Here is a 17,359-nt window from a genome sequence, read left to right on the forward strand (position 1 = left end):
TGGTGTGGGCTTGACGATCTCTAAATACAGTGGAACCTCAGTTTACGAACTTAATCCATTCCTGAAGTCTGTTCTTAAACTGAATCCGTTCTTAAACCTAGGCGCGCTTTCCCTAATGAGGCTTCCGTGCCCTTCTACCGTTCAGCTTCTGTTCTTAGACCGAGGGAAAGTTCACAAACTGGAACACTACTTCCGGTTTTGCGGAGTTCGTAAACCGAATCGTTCGCAAACAGGGCTGTTCTTAAACCGAGGTACCACTGTACAGTGGTACCTCAGGGTACAGACGCTCCAGGTTACAGATGCTTCAGGTTACAGACTCTGCCAACCCAGAAATAGTCCCTCAGGATAAGAACTTTGCTTCAGGATGAGAAAAGAAATTGTGCAGCAGCAGCAGGAGGCCCCATTAGCTAAAGTGGTACCTCAGGTTAAGAACAGTTTCAGGTTAAGAACGGACCTATGAAATGAATTAAGTTCTTAACCTGAGGTACCACTGTATTCTAATAATTTTGATGATTGTGTTACTGAATCTTGTTTGATTGGGTATGATTTTGCTTTTACAGTGGTACCTCGGGTTACAGACGCTTCAGGTTACAGACTCCACTAACCCAGAAATAGTACCTCGGGTTAAGAACTTTGCTTCAGGATGAGAACAGAAATTGCATGGCGGCAGCATGGTGGCAGTGGGAGGCCCCATTAGCTAAAGTGGTACCTCAGGTTAAGAACAGTTTCAGGTTAAGAACGGACCTCCGGAACGAATTAAGTTCTTAACCTGAGGTACCACTGTATACACTGCTTACCGATGCAAGATCCCCGCGGTCTCCTAGAAAGCTTGCTTCCTACTTTTGTTCTTAAACAAAATGGTGTCTTGCTATATGAATTTCATATAGTAAAACATTTCTTATGTGCTGACCACACTTCTGCTGACCTGTCAAAATGTGCTCCATTCTAATCTATGCCCTGCTCTATAATTGAAGAACACTACCACCAAATTCCCCACGAAGAGAGGGGGTCATGGGTCTGAAAATTTACCCCGCTATTTGTTTGACCTATTTTTGAGGACTTGGGAGCTGCCTTGTTCAATTATTTAAATTCCTCAACTGGGTACTTGACTAACTTTCTATTGAGGAACAGGTCTGAAAAGCTGGTCTGTTTTGCCTTTCGAAAAATAACTTCAAGAAGGAAACTGTGGGGGTGAAAAATTAAATTATTCAATGTAGAAATTCTCTATTTGACAGTATGCCTAGTTTTAATAACTGTGTAATGTATTCTATCTTGCTTCTATGTGTTTTGCTTTGCATGCAAATAAACAAACAACTATCAGTGACCACCCAGATGCCTGTGGAAAACCAGCAAACAGGGCTCATGAGCAACACTCTCCCATCCTGTGGCTTCTTCCAGAAACTGGTATTCAGAAGTATTGCAGCCTCTGACCATGGAAGCAGAGCAGAGCCATCATGGATTGGGGCCATTGATAGCCTTCTCTTCCATGAATTTGTTGATCCCTCTTTTGATGCTGATGTAAGAATTAGAGAACCCAGGGTGCAGATTTTTTATTTTATTTTAAACATGTTCCATTATTAATTATATTGAACATTTGGCTAGAATGTGTCAGGCTTGATTTTGTGTGCCTGCATTTTATGACTCCTACGCTGCATTCCTTTACTGCACAAATGGCCCTCCAGGATGTTATTCTAAGTATATCATGAGTTAGCACTGGAGTGTAAAACCAGCAACCTAAATCTGCTGAAGCTTGCTCTAATTCTCTTGGTTCCATGTTTTTTATTTAAGGGTGTTCCCTCACCTGGGTACAAACAGAGTAGTGTCCAAGCACTTAGTTCCATTGGATGTCCCTCAGTTCTGACGTTATGATGGAGAGAAGGGAGAGAAACTTTTTTCTATCCACCTTCACCATGCAATGTATGATTTCATAAAATCTCCACCCCTTATTCCCTTTTTCTAAGCATCTCAAAGGTCAAGGAGGGACAAGTCTCTCAATGGCGGGTGACCACAACAGCTGGGAGTAGATCCACCATGACTACAACATGAACAACCGTTATTACCGTGCTGGGGATTAAACCTCCGTGTCTGTTTTAGTGCCACAGGGGACACTGTTCCAAGCTTAATTCCAGAGGCCTAGCACTGTTACCAAGGATGTTTGGCCAGCTGTCCAGAGCTCATATCAGTCATGGCATCAGCAACAAAGGGGAAGGCTTAAGGATGCTTCCAAATTTATCACTTCAGAGTTCCTAATGATTAGGTCTTGCTTCCAAGGTGAACCTAACAAGAGCCCTGAGGCTGGATCAGGCCCATGCATCCTGGTCCAGCATCCTGTTCTCACAGTGGCCAACCAGGAGACTCCATTGGGAAATCAGAAAGCAAGCCTTGAGCACAAGAGCTCTCTCCGCTCCTGTGGCCTCCAGACACATTAGAAATTCTCTTGTCATTCCAAATACATGTTCCCAATTTTTGTACAATCTGACAACAGCTTTTTGCTTTTTTTATTCCATTTCACCCTCCCTGCTTTTGCACTGCAATTCCCTTCGGCCCAAGGAACACGGGTGGGGCTGTGAGTTAAATCACAGAGCCTCTTGGGCTTGCCGATCAGAAGGTTGGCAGTTCGAATCCCCGCGACGGGGTGAGCTCCTGTTGCTCGGTCCCAGCTCCTGCCAACCTAGCAGTTCGAAAGCACGTCAAAGTGCAAGTAGATAAATAGGTACCGCTCCAGCAGGAAGGTATACGGCGTTTCCGTGCGCTGCTCTGGTTCGCCAAAAGTGGCTTAGTCATGCTGGCCACATGACCCGGAAGCTGTACGCTGGCTCCCTTGGCCAGTAAAGCGAGATGAGCGCCGCAACCCCAGAGTTGGTCACGACTGGAGAAGCAGGGGCAGCAGCAGTGGCAGCTTCCAGCGACATTTCACTGAAATCTTATGAGATCTCACCAGGACCAGTCATCATTGCTGCTTCATGGGTGCCACAAGACAAACCCAGGTAAAAGAGAGTTCAGCAGGGCAGGCGGTGGGCAGTGCCAGAGCAGTGACATTAGGATGGCACATTCCCATCCCCCCTCAGACAGTGAAACAGGATGCACCGACCCTGGCTAGAGTAGACAGTACAGCCATTCTGGTAGGGGCTGGTTTGAGTTGTTGTGTAAAACTAGTGCTTTTTCTGGGGGTATGCGGGGGTGCGCATACCCCTAAACATTTTGTGAATCTAATGGGAGAAGAAACTAAAATTGCAAATTGAACCGACTGAATCGTCAGTTCCGTTGCTACCCCCAATGGCAGCCTCATTCCCTGTCATGGTGTTTCCTGAGTCTCAGACGGAAGTGGGCGTTTAATATGTGAAGTAGGAGGTGGAATCTAGCACCGTGATTGGGCAGTTTCGTTGTTACCACCTCCAATGGCGGCTTCCTTTCCTTTCCCAGTGTTTCTTGAGCGGTGGACACCAACAACAAGCAGAGGAATCGGAAAGATGTTAGTGCATACAACCTCATGCCAATGTGGAAGTTACTGTCACCCATGGAAGCAGGGAGCAGGAAAAAACTCAAACATGTACAGCAGAGTTCCCAAAAAATAGACCAGAGGCAATTGTACTTCACCCAGCAGAGCTTTACTGCTACCGAAGGCAAGTGAGCATAATGGTCACAAATCCAGTACATTCAGGATTGGCACTGTCCATAAAAAATCCAGTTGCAGCACTTAAAATAAAACTTACACTTAAAATACTAAACCGTAACACTAAGCAAACAGAAACAGAACACTAGAACAAAGAAAGAGAAAGAGTGAGTGAGCGAGCAAGCGAGCAAGCGAAACCCAGGCTCCTCCTGACCTGACTATTATGGTCAGTATGACCTTGTCAGAAAGGTAACAGAACCAGTTTAAACCAGCTGCGCACAGCTTCCCAGAGAAATAACCAAAAACATCACACCCCTCTGCTTGCTTCTTTCACAAAGAAAGAAACATTCTAGAATGGTCCTGAACGAATCAGAATAGGAAAAATCTCTACATAGCTGATCAATACTTTCTGTACTAAGAAATGAAAACTGAGTTACTGTCAGCTGTCAGTTTTGTAATGCATGTTCTTTCTACTTTTGTCCATTTAATGTATATACTGGAGCATAAGCCGACCCAAATATAAGCCGAGGCACCTAATTTTACCACAAAAAACTGGGGAAACTTTTTGCCCCTAGTATAAGCCGGTTCACCACACCACAAACCTCCTGGTGGGCCGAAGTGCGTGTGCACACGCGCACATGCACACACAGCAGAGGGAGCTTCTCTCTCAAATCCCCCCACACAACCCCTCCAGTCCCCCTGCCTACCCAGAGTGCTGCTGAGAGGCAGAGGCTGGTGGCAGCAGCAGAGGAGGAGGAAGGAACAGCCCCAAAGGGCTGCTTTCAGGCTGCTCATTCTTCCACCACCGCCGCTGCCAGCAGCAAAGGGGACCCTCACAAGTATAAGCCGAGGGGGGCTTTTTCAGCATAAAAAATGTGCTGAAAAAATCAGCTTATACTCGAGTATATACGGTACTGTGTTTATTTTCCCTGGTTTGAACTATAAAATGGTGCTTTTCTTGAGTCAAAATGAGAGTACAGTCATACCTCGGGTTACAGACGCTTCAGGTTGCGTGATTTCGGGTTGTGCACTGCGCCAAACCCAGAAGTACCGGAACAGGTTACTTCCAGGTTTCGGCGCATGCGCACTTTGAACATGCGCAGAAGCACCGAATTGCAACCCACACGCACGCGGTGCTGCATGTTGCGAATGCTGAGGGTTGCGAACGTGCTTCCCGCATGGATCACGTTCGCAACCCAAGTGTCCATTGTAGCCCTAAACATTTTTTAAGGGAAAAAAGCACTGTGTAAAACAACTGAAGCACCAGGCTGGCAAAGGCTGGACTAAGGAAAGTGTGTCTTGCCTGGAGTGTGGGCACCAAAACCTGGACCTCACCTGTGTTGGTGTGTTCTGGGTATCAAGTAGTTAGTTCTCTATGTTAAGTGGAAATGCCAAGTCGTGAGGTACAAGTCAGCATCACAAGTGGTGGGAAGTTGGCTAATTGGTCTATAGCCAGTTAGTAGTAGAAAGAGGTATGGTTGACTTTCCTCACTGGCTTCTCACCTGTATGTGATCCCACACTACCTGTGTATTTTGGTAGTGTAAGAAGACTGCTTTATGATGATCAGAGGGCCAACTTGCACCAAAGATTGAGGGAGGGTGTGTTGTGTGCATGTGACTGTGCGTCATGCGCAGTGCCTGTTTGTGCACAATGTTACATCACTGGGAGAAGGCTGAATGTGGCCTGGCCTCAATGGGCAGCCACTCCTCCTCTCTCACACCTGGCCTACTTCCATGGCAGGAGGAGGAACAGCCGGCCACTGAAGCCATGCCATGCTTGGCTCTGCACTTGGCTCCACGCCTAGCCTCCTCTGCCCCCTCAACATTTGGGGGGGCGACCCCCTCCTAAAGGATATTGGAGGGGGCTAAAAGCAGCTTGGCCCCCATGAGCTAGCACCCCTGCCGATTATGCAAGACTGAAACTGGAATAACTGGAAGACATCCTAGAACAAAGTTTGACTCCTGAGGGCTTCACGGTGCTTCCACAGCTAACAATAACTCAGCAACCTGCCTTATACAAGTTCTTTGCGAATGGCGATCTTGTCCTTTGGTAATAACACATTTTAAGATTTAGGAACGTAGTGAGATGAGAACACAGGAAACTGCCATATACTGACTATTGCTCCATCCAGGTCAATATTGTCTACACTGACTGGCAGTGGCTGTCCAAGGTTTCAGATGCCACTGGGGACTGAACTAGGAGCCTTCTGCATGCAAAGCAGATACACTACCCCGAGCGACAGCCCTTTTGTGAATTCCAGTCCTGCGGGTGTCTGTTAGATCTTTCTTAATATACTTCTGCAGCCCACAAACTTAGGCTGGGCTGTAAACATCACAAAAACTGGAGTTTTGCAGACTTAAAGAAGTTCTCCTCTTGGCATACCAAGCAGAGCTTGTTCTGCAACTGAACTGAATATCAAGGGAGGACCTTAAATATTTAATGCCAACTTACACATCAACATGCTATCTTATTTTATTTCTTGGGTGTGTGTTTTTTTCCCCTTTTCAGATGGGAGCTAGAGATGGAAAACCTAAATGGAAAACCAACAGATGGCTAACTAATTAATAACGATCAACATCTTCATACTGGAAGGAAGCAGAATGCACATGGGAACATGGTGGGGCTTACACTAGGTGACGCTGTTAGGAAGCCCCACTAAAGTTAGCGGGTTGAGTTTTGTAAGGGCTCAAAGGCAAGACAAGATGGATTTTGCAAAATCATCTTTTTTTATCCCCACAATCTGATAATTGTTTTAATTAATATTAATAAGGGACTTTGTAGTATTGCTAAAGCCTGCCCAGAGGCCTTACTGTGACAGGCGCATAAAAAAATATCCCACTTGTGGCACTAAAGTCAGCAGACTGCATTCTTTATAATGGGAGCCTGAGAGGGGTGGGGGGGTGGGGAAAACACAATATAAAACCTAGAAAATTGGGGGGGGGGTGCAGCAACAGGACCACTGCAATATGCAAGGCACATCTTTACCTCCTCAAATAATAAGCAGTTCCACGGTTTACTTTAAATGCATTAAAATTTCCAAATGTCCATAACAGCTGTTGCATGTTTTAGGAAGTCTTTGCTGGATGTGCATGTGATAAAAGTTCTGCCAGGTGCCATAAAATGATTGCGGTTTTCCTTTTCCTTGCATAACCCAGAGTTTCTGCCTCACTTTCTCTGCTGCTGCTAAAGTCCAAATCATTCTGTACCAGGATGGTAAGTTCAGATTATTCAGATCTTCCCTGTGACAAGCGTTGGCTCGTCTAGTCGATGATAGCAAATGCGAAATCCTTGCTATGTTCCGTAAACACAGACAGAAAAAAATAATTCTGGGATAAATTTGGTATTAGCACCTGTAATGCTGATCAGTTCCTCATGTATATCAGATACAAACCCTCATATAGAAGTGCATTCCTACAGGGGGTCATATATGCCTTAACCCCATATCCTCTCCAGAACACAGAATTGATTGTGGAGGTTGTGTTCTGTACTGATTTGAGCATCCCTTTTTTTTTTGGAAGAAAACATAATCTGAGGCCAGTTCCTTATCCAGTGGGAGTGGGAACAGTTGCCAATCAGGCGATTCAGCCCCAGTGGACATGGCTAAGGTGATGCGGGACCCTGGTGTCCCTTTTTATTAAAAAAAGGGGGGTTCATCCTTCTTCCTACCCCACTCTTGACCTCCTTGTCCCTCTGAAATCCTAATCCAAAACCACCTGTGCCTCCAGACCTCCACCCTCTCCAGGCAGTTCTGCTTCCCACTGCAACCACCAATTCTGCAACGTGGCTCCCTTTGTCATTTCCCACCAGGGGTGTGGGAGAAGGCAGAGCGGGATGAAAGCCAGGCCCTTAGAAAGAGTCACAGGACAAGAGGCATGAAATTTGCATCCTGCACAACGAAAGCTTCTCACCCACACTTGCTCACAATGCAGCCAGCATTTAATAATAATAATACTGTAATAATGATAAAAATATAACATGGAGTGCCTTCATTAAAAAAAAGCAACAGCTTCTGTTGTTGTTTTTGAGGAAATGCACTCTATGTAGACACTTAGCAACCTCCGTTTACGGCAGAAAATTACTTTTCACACAACCGCTGCTGCCTGAAGCTGTTTTCATTCATAGCTAACACTTGGCTGCTGCCGCTGCCGCCGCCAAACAAACAAACAAGAGAGATGAAAGAAAGAGGAAGAAGATACCTTTTTCTGCCTAAGGGCCACATTCTCTCCTGGACACTTTCCAGGGGCCACATGCCACAAAGAGAAAGGGGGAGGGAGCAAAATACACTGGCTTACCTTTGGGCAAAGAGAGGGTGGCCACCAACTTGGACAGCTTTAAAAGAGAATTAGACAAATTCACAGAGGAAACGGCGATCAATGGCTGCTAGCCTGGATAGCCATGATCCACCTCCTCTGTCAGAGGCAGTGCACGGCAGTGAGGATGTGGGGGCGCAGGCCTGGATCCATAGCTGTCAAGCGTCCCTTATTTGGCGGGACAGTCCCTTATCCCAGCGCCATGTCCCGCTGCTGTCCCTTATTGATGATGTCCCTTAAATAAGCTACTGAAGGTAATGGGGCCCTTTCTATGTCCAGCTGTGCTTTGTCAACAACAAATTGTTGCTGTTTTTTTCTGTTGAATATATGCTATATGGTAATTTATGGACCTAATAGGTATCTAAAGCCATTTGCACGCAACAAAATATGTACCGTATTTTTTGCTCTATAAGACTCACTTTTTCCCTCCTAAAAAGTAAGGGGAAATGTGTGTGCGTCTTATGGAGCGAATGCAGGCTGCGCAGCTATCCCAGAAGCCAGAACAGCAAGAGGGATTGCTGCTTTCACTGAGCAGCGATCCCTCTTGCTGTTCTGGCTTCTGAGATTCCGAATATTTTTTTTCTTGTTTTCCTCCTCCCAAAACTAGATGCGTCTTGTGGTCTGGTGCGTCTTATAGAGCAAAAAATATGGTATTTTATCAAAGTAATTGTTGATCCCTTATTTTGGCTGCTGATCCCTTATTTTCGAGGCTGCTGGTCCCTTATTTTCAAATCTGTAAGTTGACAGCTTTGCCTGGATCTGCTGGGGGGAGACAGCATGTTTTGCCTCAAGCAGAGTATCCTGGGCTGGCTCTTCCTAGCGAGGCAGTAAGGGGATGGCAAGGGGGCACAGCAGGTATAAATGACCACCTTTTTGTTGGCATCCATCTGTCTCAATAGACAATGGAGTGTGCCCGTCAGGATGAAGTGCTGTTTTGGCAGCACCCAAGTGACCTCCCAGGGGTGCAAGTCTGGGCTGTGTGTCTGGAGGTCTTGGGCTGCTCAGACAACAAGAGCTCCCTCTCTTCCTCACTGATATGGTCCAAGGGAAAGCAGAGCAAGATGTTTGGCACCTGCTTGCCTGCAGGAGATGGTGGAAGGAGGCATACAAGGAGTCATCTAACCACCTTTGGGACTCTGCTCTGGACTTGTGTAAAGTTTACTTCTTAGCCTTTTCGTCTTGAACTCCTTGAAAGAAAAAAGGTGATATATAAATTTAATAAATAAAAATAAAATGACAGCACGAAGCAGTGTCTGCACAGGAGATTTCAGCCACCCCCAAAGGAACCTTCATGCAGAGCAAGACCACTTTGTGCATTCTTCATGGTCCAGACAAGGCAGTGAAATTCGAAGCATCCTCAGTCGCCTAGCATCTCTGAGTTATAGGATCTCTGATACATGCATGCATATCAGGCATACGGCATCTGAGTTGTGCCAAGCATGGCGCTGAAGGAAAAGTCTGCTCTTCTCATATATTGAAGTCCCATCCTTAAAAATAACTGACCACCAGTCCAGTGCCAAGGGTCAAGATTCTCTCTCTTGAATGGTGAGCCTCCGAATGGATACCAGCAATAGCTGTTGCTCCCTCTCTACCCCACCCACAGCACTTAACCCTCTTAATAAGCAACAACAACAACTTCTGGCCTTATCCATAAACAAAAGGTCTGGAGCCTTAGCATCCATCCTTCTCATCTCTGGGTCTTTCCAGACTTGCTGCCTTCTCATCTTGGAGAGCGGAATGGGATAACAAAGCTCGCATTTGGAAACAAAGCCCTCATCACATAACAGTTCATTTCATATTTGTCCCTACCACCAGTAGAAGCCCATTGGGGCCCTCCCAACTCTACAGTTCTATGATGCCAGCATTTCAGGGCAACAGACCAGATGGCCCTTTGGGTCCCTTCCAAATCTATGATTCTGCAAATTTGGCTGAATCTCGATGACATTTCAGACTTTTATGCAGCTCTTCAGCTTTCCTTTTCATAGCTTGAAAGAAGGAAAGGTTGTGGGCAAAGTAGCTGGTTCCTCTTCCACCTCCCCACCTCCCCTCCCCCAGTGCTGCTTCCCCATCTGAAGCCCCAAAATCCCCCTGTCCCCACGTGAGACCTTTCCTCTGGGGGAAGCAGCCATTCCTTCAAGGTGGCTTCCACTGAGTACCAACATTCCACAACAGGTCCTACCTGCTCAGAATGTTTGTAGACATTCAGTGGCAACACAGGCACCTTGATCAATGGCCTTAAAAGAAACCTAAGGATTTTCTAATTTCTGTTTGTTTGCTAATTACTACTGAACATGTAAGGAGGTAGTTTACAAATCATGAACCTTTTCCAACGTTTCCAAAGTCCAAAGTCTCTTAAGGTTTTTTGTGTGGTGTGGTGGTGGAGGAAAGAGTATAAATTGTTCCATAGTAGTTCCATCTTTTGATGCCTTCCCCAGCTTCATCACATCCCTGAAAGTTCAGCTCCCTTTACCTCATGCTAAGTCCCACCAAAGTGAGGAACATTATTCAGAGATGTTTTAAACCTGCAGATTCAGTGCCAGGTAGAGTTGGCACCAAACCTGCATGTTTAAAAGCTTCTCTGAACAAAGGTTTCCTATGAAGCAGGCCAGCGTTACTGATCTGCTGGAGTCACCCATTTTAGACACAACTATTCAAAATCCAAAAGGCCAAAAAGGGATTTATCATTTGCTATTGTGTTCTCCAATTGAAATATAGGGATGCTAAAAGGTAAAGGGTAAAGGGACCCCTGACCGTTAAGCCCAGTCACGACAACTCTGGGGTTGTGGTGCTCATCTCACTTTACTGGCCGAGGGAGTCGGTGTTTGTCCACAGGCAGCTTCCGGGTCATGTGGCCAGCATGACTAAGCCACTTCTGGCGAACCAGAGCAGTGCACGGAAACGCCGTTTACCTTCCCGCCGGAGTGGTACCTATTTATTTACTTGCACTGGTATGCTTTTGAACTGCTAGGTTGGCAGGAGCTGGGACCGAGGAATGGGAGCTCATCCTGTCATGGGGATTCAAACCACCAACCTTCTGATTGGCAAGCCCAAGAGGCTCTGTGGTTTAGCGCCACCTGTGTCCCTTCCCCAAATCAGTGCTGTCCAGATGTTTTGGACCACATCACCCCCAGCCAGCCTGACCAATGGTTCGTGGTGGTGGGAGCTGTAGTTCAAAACATCTGGGTGCCACCCAGCAGGAGCAGGGTGGGCCATACAAGTTCTTTGACTGATGCCTAGAGATGAGATGGTTTTGCCCTTTTCATACCATGTGTTCTTTTCCTCTAGAATCTTTGTTTAATCAGAATACCTTCCAAGACTGAAGCATCATGTTGAGTTCAGCAGCAATGGAAGCTTCCATGGGCTATGTTCTGCCTCCATGGCCAGAGGCAGCAGTGTTTCTGAATGCCAGTTTCTGGAAATGGCAGGAAAGTAGAATGCTGTTGCACTCAGATGGGCACCAATGTGGACGGCTTTAAAAGAGGATTACACAAATTTGTGGAGGAGGAGAGAGCTATTAATGGCTACCAGCCATGATGGCTCTGCTCTGCCTCACCAGTCAGAGTCAATGACACTTCTGAATACTACTCTGGAAACCACAGGTGCAGACAGTGTTCTATTGCTTGGGTCCTGGTTGTTGGTTCCCCATAGACATCTCATTGGCTACTGTGAGAACAGGAGTCTGGGCTGGATGGGCAAGTTCTCACAGTGGTCAGTCAGATGTCTATGGGAAACCCTCATGCAAAATCTGAGCACTGTTCCATACTGTTGTTTCAGCAACTGGAATTCGGAAGCACTACTGCTAGATCTCCAAGAAGGGAGATTCTGACTATAATAATAATAATTTATTATTTGTACCCCGCCCATCTGTCTAGGTTTCCCCAGCCACTCTGGGCGGCTTCCAACAGAATATTAAAATACAATAGTCTATTAAACATTAAAAGCTTCCCTAAACAGGGCTGCCTTCAGATGTCTTCTAAAAGTCTGGTAGTTGTTGTTCTCTTTGACATCTGATGGTGGGCATTCCACAGGGTGGGTGCCACTACCGAGAAGGCTCTCTGCCTGGTTCCCTGTAACTTGGCCTCTCGCAGCGAGGGAACCACCGGAAGGCCCTCGGCACTGGACCTCAGTGTCCGGTCAGAATGATGGGGGTGGAGACACTCCTTCAGGTATACTGGACTGAGGCTGTTTAGGACTGAACATTAGGAGGAAATTTCTGACAGTAAGAGCTGTTCAACAGTAGAACAGACTACCTCAGATAGTCTCCTTCATTTGACGTTTTTAAACAGTGGTTCGATGGCCATCTGTCAGGGATTCTTTGTTGTGATTCCTGTATTGCAGGATTCTATGATCAATCTCTTCCGGAACCCCAGCTCAGAGCATGTTGGGATGTCAGAGAATTCCTTCTAAAGCTTCCCCTAGAATCTTCCAAGGCTCTTCTTACTCCTTTGCAAATGTTCCATAGCTGAACCTTTTCTTACAGAAATTTCTCTGAAGCCAGCTGAGCAACAATAATCTTGAAAATACTTATTCTATATATAGTTGGCAATTATATAAGTATGCCATGATTGACATTATATGTGAGGGATGGGGGGGGAGCAATGAGTGCACACATTTGGAGTGCAAAGTCGGTTTCTCCTGCAAAAGCCAAACCTGATACCGTATTCTGCAGCGCCCTGGGGAGTGCAAAGCAGGGGTGGCTACCGGCAGCTGGGGAACATTGTTCTGGCCCTCCATATCACAGAATCAAATCGTAAAGTTGGAAGGTTCCCCTAAGGGTCATCTAGTCCAACCCACGACTATGCAGGAATTACAGCTAAAGAATTCCTGGCAGATGGCCATGCAAGTTCTTCCTAATGCTTAGTCAGAATCACCTTCCTTGTCATTCTAATCCATTGGTTTGGGTCCTCACCTCTAGAACATCAGGAAGCAAGCATGCTCAATCTTCCATGTGGCAGACTCTCAGGCATTTGAAGACAGTTATCCGTATAGTCAAAGCTATGGTTTTGCCAGTCGCGATGTATGGAAGTGAGAGCTGGACCATAAAGAAGACTGATCGCCAAAGAATTGATGCTTTTGAATTCTGGTGCTGGTGGAGACTCTTGAGAGTCCCATGGACTGCAAGAAGATCAAACATCTCTATTCTGAAGGAAATCAGCCCTGAGTGCTCACTGGAAGCACAGATCCTGAAGCTGAGGCTCCAAGACTTTGGCCACCTCATGAGAAGAGAAGACTCCCTGGAAAAGACCCTGATGTTGGGAAAGATGGAGGGCACAAGGAGAAGGGGACAGTAGAGGACAAGATGGTTGGACAGTGTTCTTGAAGCTACCAGCATGAGTTTGACCAAGCTGCAGGAGGCAGTGGGAGACAGGAGTGCCTGGCGTGTTCTGGTCCATGGGGTCACGAAGAGTCAGACACGACTAAACAACAACAGCAACAACAAATCCTATCCCCTCTCAGACTTCTCTCTCCAGACTAAACATATCCCTCAACTGCTCTTCATTAGGCTTGGTTTCCAGACCCTTGATCATTCTGACCTCTCACTCCTCTGCACATGGTCCAGCTTATCAATATCCTTAAACTGTGATGTCCAGAAGTGGACACAGTATTCCAGGTATAGGCAGAAGAGAGTGATACTATTATGGTACTTCTCTTGACACTAGACTTCAGTTGATGCAGCCTAGAACTACATTAGCCTTTTTTGCTGCTGCATCATACTGTAGACGCATGCTAAGCCTGTGATCTACTAAGCCCCCTAGATCTTTTTCACAAGCACCGCTGTCACGCAAGGTGCCCCCATCCTGTATTTGTGCATTCAGCTATTCCTACCTAAGTGTTTAAGGTCATTATTTAGCAAAGCATTAAGTAACAGGGACCAGGAGTTTTGTTCAAACTGCCTTTTTTTCATAGCCAGTAGGGCTTTGTACCTAAGTGTACATTAGTCCCTGTTGAAATTTGTTTTGTTAGTTTTGATCAAGTGATGGGAAAGATCTCCCAGGTCCTGGAACTAGGATAGTTGGGCAAAGAATCAGATCTGCTATCAGGCAGCTCCCAGCATTTTTCCAGCCATTCCAACCAATCCATGGAAAGGGCAATAAGGAAGACTTTTCTTTATGATTGCCACTTGGTGGATCAGAGGAACACTGTTGACATAGTCTATCTTGATTTCAGTAAAGCATTTGACAAGGTCTCCCATGATATTCTTGCAAGGAAGCTGGCAAAATGTGGGTTGAATGAGGTGGATTTTTAGCTGGTTGACTGACCGAACCCAAAGAGTTCTCATTAATGGTTCCTCATCACCCTGGGGAAAAGTGACAAGTGGGGTGCTGGAGGGTTCTGTCCTGGGCCCACTGTTGTCTGACATCTTTATAAATGACTTGGATGAAGGAATTGGAGGACTGGGTCCAAGCTAACAAAATGCTTTACAGTAGGGACAAATGTAAGGTTCTGAACGTAGGCAGGAAGAACCACCTGCACAAATATAGAATGGGGGAAACGTGGCTTACTAGCAGTACATGAGAAAAGGATCTAGGGGTCTTGGTGGACCACAAACTTAACAGTGTGATGCAGCAGCAAAAAAACTAATGCTTTTCTAGGCTGCATCAACAGAAGTATAGTGTCCATATCAATGGAAGGAACAGTACTACTCTATTCTGCCTTGATCAGACCACACCTGGAATAGTGTGTCTAATTCTGGGCACCACAATTTAGGATGGATGTTGGCAAGCTGGAAGGTGTGCAATGGAGGGCACATAAGATGATCAAGGATCTAGAAGCCAAGCCTTATGAGGAACAGTTGAAGGAGCTGGGTAGGTTTAGCCTGGGAAAGAGGAGCTTGAGAGGAGATATCATAGCCATCTTCAAATATCTCAAGGGCTGTCAGATGGAAGAGGGAGCAAGGTTGTTTTCTCCTGCCATGGAGGGTAGGACTCGAACCAATGGATTGAAGTTACAAGAAAACAGATTCCAGCTAGACATCAGGAAGAACTTTCTGACAGTAAGAGCTGTTCAACTGTGGAATGGTCTCCTTGGAGGTTTCTAAGTAGAGCTTGGGTGGCCATCTGTCATGGATGATTGAGCTGAGATTCCTACATTGCAGTGGGCTGGACTAGATGACCCTTCGGTCCCTTCCCACTCTAAATTCTATGATTCCCATAAAAGCTATGCACAGCTTACAAAATATTCACACCTCACCAAATAACTACCAATAGCAACACAGTACGAATCTGCTGGTCTCCTCCCCACTTCTGACAATCCATCAGAAATTTAAACAGAAATCATGTATTTACTCCATGGTGGGGGACCCCACACAACCATACCATATTAATATTCTGCCTCCAGACAATCCATGTTCTCTGCCAAAAAAATTGCTAAATTCTACAACTTGCATAAATTATGCAAATTAAGACAATTGTGTAATTTATTCAACTTTTGCTAGTCATGGGACATTAAATCCTGTCCCCCACAACTTGGAATCTCTTCCAGCTGTCTTTCTAGCATAAGAGCAGACATGGGGAATCCTTTTTAACCTGAGGTCCACATTCTGTTCTTGGGGACCTTCCTAGGGCCACATGCTAGTTTGTGGGCAGGAGCAGATGTAAAAATTGGCAGAACAACAGTCATTAATTTTGCCTTCGTACCTTAGGCTGTTTTATACACTCACATGCACACCCCTCTCTCTATTCTCCATCCAGACAAGCAAGGAGTATTATTCCACATTCCAGCCAAGCAAAAATGCATGAGGAGGGGGCAAGGATGGCCACAGACAGGTGTGGGGAGAATTCCAAGGGCCAGACAGAGAGTCCTGGGGAAGCTGGCAGCCTAGGGGCCCCCAGTGCAGTTTTAGGCATTTCAGGTGCTGTCACCCACCCATATCCAAGCACAGTGCCATGAGGTCTAGAAACTTAATTTTTAAGAGAAAGGAGGAGGAAGAGTTCAAGAAGTCCTGACTCTCACATGATGCTCTCTTGTAGAATCATTATATATCATTATATACACATCAGCATCCTGAATATAACGTTTGCCAGCCTGCTAGAACAGAGATCAGGTTGTCAGCTCTGGGCAGAAACCAGTCCCTTTGTTCCTGATGGTAGCTCATGGGACTCTTTATCTCACGGTTGTGGCTTCGAACTCCACGTTGGGCCAAAGATTCCTACATTGCAGGTGATTGGACAAGATGACCTTCATGGCCTTTTCCAACTCTACAATTCTATGATGCCACAAGATCAATATTTTTATCCCTCCCAGGAAGGCTCCCAGAACGTCCACAACCTCTGCCTAACTCAGCTTCTTTCTGAATTACAAAACCGACCAGAGCCAGAACCACCTTCAGCACCAGAGGAAAGCAAGCAACCCAAAACTTTGAGCTGGGAATGAAATGCTTCTGTGCGTATGGGCAGCACTTCCTGAAGAAGAAGCTGGTGAAGCCCGGAAGCCTGCACATTCCGAAACCAAATCCAGCCAGCTGCCTCCCAAATTCTTATCCCTTTTTGCACTTTTGGTGCCACCTATTCCTTTTACGGAGGCACAAACTGATCCCAGCCCAGGACTAGAATAGGACAGGTCGCACCTGAAAAGTTACTTTAAAAAAAAAAAAAGTCCCCTCCGGTGGCTCCTTACCCCGAGAGTCGTCCTCTTGGTCCGACGGGTTGTTGGGATCCATTACTTCCGGGAGAAGCTCCCACCGCGCCGTGTCTCCATGCAGCGAAGCGAGGAAAGGTTATCTTAAAAGGAAAACTTGGAGGGGGAGGAGGAGCAGGAAAAGCGAAGCCCAGTTGCCTGCTCAAACCAATTCACCTGCCTGACGAGCTAGCGCCACATCCAAAACGGGACATCGGAAGGCGCCTCCCTTGGCGTGACACGGCCTGGCCGGCTTCCCAATTCGCCGGCTGACCCTCGCGGCTCGCGGGTCTTTCTCCAACATCTCGAGCAAAAGGCATACCGCTCTTTCTCCCCCCACTGTGCGCGAGCCTTTCAAACTCTCGGTTCCTCTCCCGAAATCGCCAGCTCTCTCGGACGAAAGTTCAGAAGCCGTGCGGAGGTGGGGTGGGGTGGGGAGGTGTGCGGTGGGGGGACACGAGGTTGGCAGAGGAGGATGAAGAAAGAGCTCCTTGCAAGCGGTAAGGTTGCGGGGGGGGGTGTGGAAAGAGAGAAGACCAGCCTCCAAGCCACACTGTTGCATAACGCAAAGGGCTGCTATAATAATAACACATATAAAGTGGTGTGTTCCTTGGGAAGGAAGGAGGGAGGGAGAAAGAGCGTGGGGGGGGGGGAGACGGAGAAGGAGAGGGAAAAGGAGAGAGAGAGTCGGCAGGAAGAATCAACGCTTAGGAAGGGGAAGGAAAACCCACCCCAAACATCTCAGGAAATACAGAATCGACTGAACCCCAGGAAGGCCCACAGACTTCTCTCTCCTGATTATGGCTGGCTTACTTTCTG

At 46.6% G+C, this 17,359-nt stretch overlaps 1 protein-coding gene and 1 long non-coding RNA gene across 2 annotated transcripts in view; one reads left to right on the plus strand and one right to left on the minus strand.

The window, feature by feature from the left end:
- The window catches only part of DAB2IP (DAB2 interacting protein), a 307,079-nt gene extending 290,032 nt beyond the window's left edge, over positions 1-17,047 (minus strand). Inside the window, exon 1 of the mRNA XM_079961957.1 lies at positions 16,541-17,047. Coding sequence (XP_079818083.1) covers positions 16,541-16,583 — 43 coding nt within the window. The 5' untranslated portion in view covers positions 16,584-17,047. The remainder of the gene's footprint in view (positions 1-16,540) is intronic.
- On the plus strand, positions 5,242-6,827 carry LOC307207978. Its single transcript, XR_013834913.1, has 3 exons — positions 5,242-5,663; positions 6,123-6,231; positions 6,770-6,827. It is a non-coding gene; the product is annotated as an uncharacterized lncRNA (long non-coding RNA).
- Positions 17,048-17,359: the final 312 nt, after the last annotated feature.

The sequence above is a fragment of the Podarcis cretensis genome (assembly GCF_951804945.1).
Source record: "Podarcis cretensis genome assembly, chromosome: Z".
Lineage (NCBI taxonomy): Eukaryota > Metazoa > Chordata > Lepidosauria > Squamata > Lacertidae > Podarcis > Podarcis cretensis.